Genomic DNA, 6,445 nt, shown 5'->3' on the forward strand with positions numbered 1-6,445 from the left:
CGTCCGATTCTAACTCTGGGTAAGTCAATACGTAAGTGCAAGGCATTTCTCTGGATGAGGCTAGATGGAAGATATGTACGCGATGGTACACGCATATTGTATGGTACAAATTTGAAGCATGTGACGTATTCATCATAATTTGGGCAATATTTCGCCTCAGACGATCGCGACTCATAATTGGCTGAAAAACTTACAGGTCAAAAACGAAGCATCTTGTCTACTTATTAAAGCAAAGTAGTCCGTACAATCTCCATTTATGTAGCCCTTGGGCCACACATTTGTGCAAGCCACTACAGCAGGGGGTCCGCTGGTAGTGATGTGTGTTTAACTCCCATACTCTTCCTCATTTAATAAGTGCTGTGTGTTAAGCAGGGAAAGCAGAATGTACCATTTTTAAAGTCTTTGATATGACTCGGCCGGGGATCGAACTCACGACCGAATGCAAGGCAAACGCTCAACACGGCCATTGCGCCGGTCCTTGTCTACTCAAACTGCATTAGAAGCCACGTCAAATTTTCTTCATCCTAACTTTCTCCACCAGATGAAGCACGTTGGAGTGACCTCCAATCGATGCTTCAAGTGACCCTCCCCGGGAAAAGGCCACTCAAGATCTAAAAGTGTGCCCATTAAGGAGTTCCCCGCAGAAAACAAACCCAAAACGGCATCTACAAACATTAAGGGTGAAAGCTGTTTGGACGTTGAGCTGAGGGCGTAAAAGCTCACAACCTTTCTTGAATATCAAACACCACGTTCAGGTTTCAATGTTTAGGAGACGCAGGGTTGAAATTTCCGGAACTTGAAATATCTTGAATATCATTATAGATCAAGCCCCTGTTTGGGTTTGTTTGTTTGTTTCTCATTCGACACATACTTAATTTGACGTCGTCTAGGGTCGTCGTAAACCGGTAAAAACGTTAGCGGTCAGAAGCCGGAGTACATTACGAATATCTATTGTCCTTCTGGATTAATTATTTTTCTAGCAAAGTCCCTGTAACCGCGACCAAAAATGTCGATTTTTAAAAAAGTGTCGCAAACTATGGTACCATTCAATAGGCCTCTTGGTGGGGAAATGAACACTGCAATCCGTTTTCGGATTACATGCGTTGTTGGCGAGTTATTCGCGTTTAAGGCTAGGGTCCTGTAACCGCGACCAAAAATGTCGATTTTTTAAAAGTGTTAGAAATAGACAAACTACGTTACCATTCGATAGGTCTCTTGGTGGGGAGTTGAACACTGCAATCCGTTTTCGGACTGCATGAGTTGTTGGCGAGTTATTCGCGTTTAAGGCTAGGGTCCTGTAACCGCGACCAAAAATGTCGATTTTTAAAAAGTGTTAAGAAATAGACAAACTACGTTACCATTCGATAGGTCTCTTGGTGGGGAGTTGAACACTGCAATCCATTTTCGGATTGCATGCGTTGTTGGCGAGTTATTCGCGTTTAAGGCTAGGGTCCTGTAACCGCGACCAAAAATGTCGATTTTTAAAAAGTGTTAGAAATAGACAAACTACGTTACCATTCGATAGGTCTCTTGGTGGGGAGTTGAACACTGCAATCCATTTTCGGATTGCAAGCATAGTTGACGAGTTATTGGCGTTTAAAGTTAAGTCCCTGTAACCGGGACCGTAAACATCTAGGGGGGGGGGCGTGGGGCTAATCATGTGAGAAATACAAAACAACTACATAATCTTATCCCTAAGTTACATAAGATACATGTTTACATTATTATCGTAAATATATCATTTTCTAAGTTAAACTTACATAACATATAATGTCATTGATAGTATTCAAGCATTCCTGAAATGTTATGTTAAGAATTAAAATGAGTGATGTCATTTTCCCTAAATAACTGTTTGTCTATCTTCTATCTATGATAGAAATAACATCTAATAAGTATGTCGATAAAAGTAGAATAAACCTCCGTCGTTAGTATTTGCAGTAGTACCTCCAAATATCACTAGGAGGCGCTTCGGAATAGTGCAAAAATCGGGGTTAACGTATCTACTGTATCCCTGAGAACAAGGAGGTTAAAATCAAGAATGATACTCGTAACGTTTCGTTACAATAAGATGCCTGGTTACAATAAACAACTACACAATTTTTTGGCATTTCTGATTTCATAGTATCCAAATGGATCTTTAAATGCTAGAAATGCCATTAAATCTAGCCAAATACCCTAAATATAGTTTTTAAAAACATTTAGTAGTGATGCTTTCAAGTTGATAAACGTATATCATCGCCACCACTAAACATATTTACAAGAACATGCATATGAACAAAATGCACTTACTAAACAAACACAAATTGATATCAAGTTGTAACAAAACATAATAAACGTGTAAGAGACACATAATACAAAACAACATGTATTTGAAAGCGCAAGTCCGAATCCTCACCCGATGGAAAAATATCAAATAGTACACACTCAACGTTAACCTTTAAAAAATCAGGAGTTAAGCGTTTGGTAACGAATACTTTGCTAGTAATCCAATGGACACATGTTTAAATCCAGTGAGTAGAACGTCGTTCGTCTCCGTTCAACCAATTGTGAATATGACCCCGTATACGCCACAGTACACGTCCAAAGTCATGAGATCGGACCAGACGGACTTCTTGCCCTGCTCTAAAGAAAACTTGCAAGTCTCCAGCTCTGTACTGACCTCGTACCCTCGCTTCTGCAAGTACTGCTGCACCAACGCGACTCTTACGCCAAGGTCGTCGGAGCAAAGAGGTTCGATACAGTCCTTGTTGTCGCCTTGCAGGCACTCGTGTGTCTGCCAAGACTCGTTCTCGAGAAATCTCGCGGGAACGATGTCGGGTGCTACGTCACCGATTTTACTTCTAGCCTTCCAACCGCTGTCCATCAAAAGTGCTACCTTTGTAGTACCGGTAATGACCGCAGGTAAAGCCATGAGAACTCTTTCTGCTAGCATCTCGATGTCTTGAGACTTGAAAAGTTGCTCCTTGAAGGCTATCTCCTCGCGGACATCTTTGAATTGAGCAAGTTTGTCTGCAAGAACCTGGAGACCGAAGTACTGCGCTTCTATGTACACCTCCCGGGCATAGTTAGGTGGTGGCAGCTTAGCGTGTCGCAGGAACTCCAGAATGTGCGCGAAGGCACGTCCATCCCTGCATGCAACAGCAATTTTGTCATTAACGTAATAAATACTAAAAGACACATAACAGTAGAAGAGTAAACACCAGTAACCGTTCAATGGTTTCTTTTTGTGAGCGTACTTATGGTTTGTTTGAACATTTGTTTATTCATGAAAGATCAAATTTGCCCGCAGGTCGCTTTTTTTTAGTTGCCTTCATGGGGGAAGGGGTAAAACAAAGTATAAAATAGAGATACAGTTTACATCATCTGGAGTCCGGATCCAAATACGTCTATACACAATACACGTCTTAGAATAAAATATTCCGCTAATTACCTGTCGATGAAGTAACAGCCGTCCTTGTCCCTCTCTACCTGGTGCCGCCCACTGAACATGGCGGCCAGCATGGAACCCTCGTCCCTCACCAGGGTGGACAGGAAGGTGGAGAAATGCCGACCTCCGACGTTCAGCGGCACCACTTTCGGTAACTGAGAACAGGACAACATTTAACTCTGTTACGAATGAAGGTGTGGAAAAGGCAAATTTGTTGTGGTGTTGCGTACAGGCCAGGAATGAAGAAAATGTTGCCATGTGGTGTAATAGCCGGCTTGAAAAATGTCTGTTAGTGCCTAGTAATCCAGACGTATCACTAGTTCCGTACGCGTAGTTTACGTATTTATCGGGCATGACACGACGAAGAAGAAGAATCGGGCATTATTAGCCTCCATAGCAGGCTCTCTATGGCCTTTTATTGGCTCATAATACGCTTTTGCTGGCCATTTCTTTTTGTACTGGGTCACTGATTGCTGCAGGGCCGGCAGTCAGAAAAGGCCAGCAAACAGAGACCCAGTACAAAAAGAAATAGCCAGCAAAATTGTATTATGAGCCCCCCAAAAAGGCCCTAGAGAGCAGTGCTATGGAGGCTAGGGCATTATAAATTATGTAGGTACCTGGTTTTCCATGATGATCTATAAATGTGCCTTCTACTGACGTTTGGTGATCTGTGCACTTCAAGATCCCACTCCAAAACCAGCCCAATTCTTCACACAAGCCTCGTCTATCTGCAAAAACAAAACATTTGTCAAGCCCGGGACAAAATTGCAAATGAGACATACACACATGGACAGTGGTGTCACAACTACTATTATTACAACGCCACCACACCAGTGATCACGCAACAATTATGAGCTGTTAAATTTTAGACATAAACAGATAAAAACTGGTATTATGTACACGGTACTGCACATCAATACATTATAAGCAAAGAAAGCGGTAAGTCAGTGCAATTGCTCACCGAATATTGTCGAACTATTCCTTCTTGCAACGGAGAGAGGTCGGACCTGCAAATAAATGAGTGTACGCAGTACATAAACTCGCTTGCAGCAATACTGGCTGATACGAAAGCGACCCAACTGGCCACTCTTCTGTCTGGACCCTTGATTGCGTCATGTAAACATTACGGGTCATGGGAACACATGGGGTCAAGTAAACACTAGCGGGGGTCACGATAACGCTTGAGGTCATACAAACAAAAATGGAACATCTTTAACAGTATCGGGACGGTTCAGTGCTGATCCGGGCCATTCCAAAAAAAAAACCCTGAGGGGAGTATTTGGAGAAAGGTACATCACATTTTTTTGGAATGGCCTATTGTAACACAGGTCACTCCCTAATAATGCAAAATAGCCCGGGAGGATTAGGGCCGGCCTGGAATAAAACGAATTTCAGTAATTGGGTTTTGCCCCTTATGATTAGTAAACGAATTGTGTTTTTTTAAGACTACAACGTTTTAACTCACCAGTTATTCCCATGTTTTGTACCGTGTTGTTTTTCCGGTATAAATGCCCGGGATCGTACTGCCACCGAGGAGCTTTTGGTAGGTCAATTAGACATTATTTTGTAGCTTCTGGTCATGTAATTACCAAGGAGGTCTTTATGTAACCTCCTTGTAATTACTAATAAATTTCCCACCCTTTTCTTCGTCCAGCTCACAAGAAACACAGACAGAAGACAAAATACAAAATTCATATATGTAGCCATAGCAGCTAGCATTCACGACGCCGTGCCGTTACGTACGTTAGCCTCTGCCTTGTTTATCCGTGGTATCCCTTACCCGTAATTCCCATGGGGAATACAGTGATCACATAGCGCAGTCTCCACGTGATACCTTTGGGCGGGCGTTTCATCATTTATAACGGTGTACCTTTTGGCCAGGTGTACCTGACAATCTTTCTATGTACTATGTAGTCCCATTGTAATAAAGCATTTTGCAGCCAGTCGACGTTGCAAAACAAGAAGCAAAATAGCAATCATACCAGATGTGTATTGCACGCAAACAATGCAACAGAAGCTAACCCCCCCCCCCCCCAGGAGTCCCCTACGTCGCACAAAAGCGGGCTAAAATATTAACAATTACCTAATAGCAAATAAGACACAACACACTTCAGCTGTTACCCACTGAACAATGAGAGATCGTCGATACTTACTAAATTATGTAGATCCCGGCGTATCTATAATCGCCAACACGTATTCCAGTGGCCCGCTCAGAAATAACGAACCTCTTGACCTCAGATGCAGAGATGGAGAGTCCTTTAAAGGGATCTTGTACCGTTGCATTGGTAGGCGAAGGTTTGAAATCTGATAAAAGGGGTAGATCGGCTTTTCTAGGACTAGGCTGTTTGTAGAGGGATTCTTTTGTCAATTTTGCAACAGAAAAGCCACGCCCCCAGATGACCTAGATAAATGGACGCATCCAAATGAGTCTAAGAAATAGGGGTGACGGCATTCGTATCATTTTAGCCTCTAGTTTCACTTTGTATAGTACTCATGAATGAACCCGAAACATTCCACAACGGTTATGGCTTTTGCCACCTTGACCTGCACTGTGTACTAATATTTCTGGCAAGCGCTAACTAGAATTGGATCCGGATTTTAGATTTTTCCGCAATGAAACATCGGAATGCAGTTTGAGTTCTTGTTGACAGATGTCGCTTTTGCATAAACAGAGGGTTGGGTATACTGTAAATGTATTTAAGTTCGCGGGGATTTAAGTTCGCGGGGATTTAATTTCGCGGTAGCGGGAAAAAGGACTCTTCGCGGTAGTTTTAAGTTCGCGGTAACACCATAGAATGCAGTCCAATACAATAATAGGAAAATGTTCGCGGTGGTTTTAAGTTCGCGGTGAAGCGGTCACCGCGAAAACCGCGAACATTAATCCACCGCGACCATTTGTATTTACAGAAATATAGTTTAGCAATATGGGTTGCTGTTATGGCATTCGCACAGCCTAGTTCGGCCTCAGAACACATTTTTACCTTCGTAAACAATCATGTAAACTTGTGCAGTTTGGTG

The 6,445-nt window shown here is 42.5% G+C and overlaps 1 protein-coding gene across 4 annotated transcripts; it reads right to left on the bottom strand.

The window, feature by feature from the left end:
• Positions 1-2,193: 2,193 nt before the first annotated feature.
• Positions 2,194-6,137, bottom strand: LOC118403609 (potassium channel regulatory protein-like). Of its 4 annotated transcripts, XM_035802380.1 has the most exons (6): positions 5,581-6,137; positions 4,389-4,434; positions 4,148-4,155; positions 4,045-4,101; positions 3,431-3,582; positions 2,194-3,128 (listed from the first exon to the last, which is right to left on the bottom strand). In XM_035802380.1, the coding sequence occupies exons 4-6, from the start codon at positions 4,054-4,056 to the stop codon at positions 2,537-2,539; spliced, it is 756 nt and encodes a 251-aa protein (XP_035658273.1). In that variant the 5' UTR covers positions 4,057-4,101; positions 4,148-4,155; positions 4,389-4,434; positions 5,581-6,137; the 3' UTR covers positions 2,194-2,536. The 4 variants fall into 4 exon arrangements, with proteins under 4 accessions (XP_035658273.1, XP_035658274.1, XP_035658272.1 ...); XM_035802381.1 differs by having other exon boundaries at positions 4,045-4,151; positions 5,581-6,135; XM_035802379.1 differs by having other exon boundaries at positions 4,045-4,155; positions 5,581-6,135.
• Positions 6,138-6,445: the final 308 nt, after the last annotated feature.

Source organism: Branchiostoma floridae, chromosome 16 (assembly GCF_000003815.2).
Source record: "Branchiostoma floridae strain S238N-H82 chromosome 16, Bfl_VNyyK, whole genome shotgun sequence".
In the NCBI taxonomy this organism is placed as follows: domain Eukaryota; kingdom Metazoa; phylum Chordata; class Leptocardii; order Amphioxiformes; family Branchiostomatidae; genus Branchiostoma; species Branchiostoma floridae.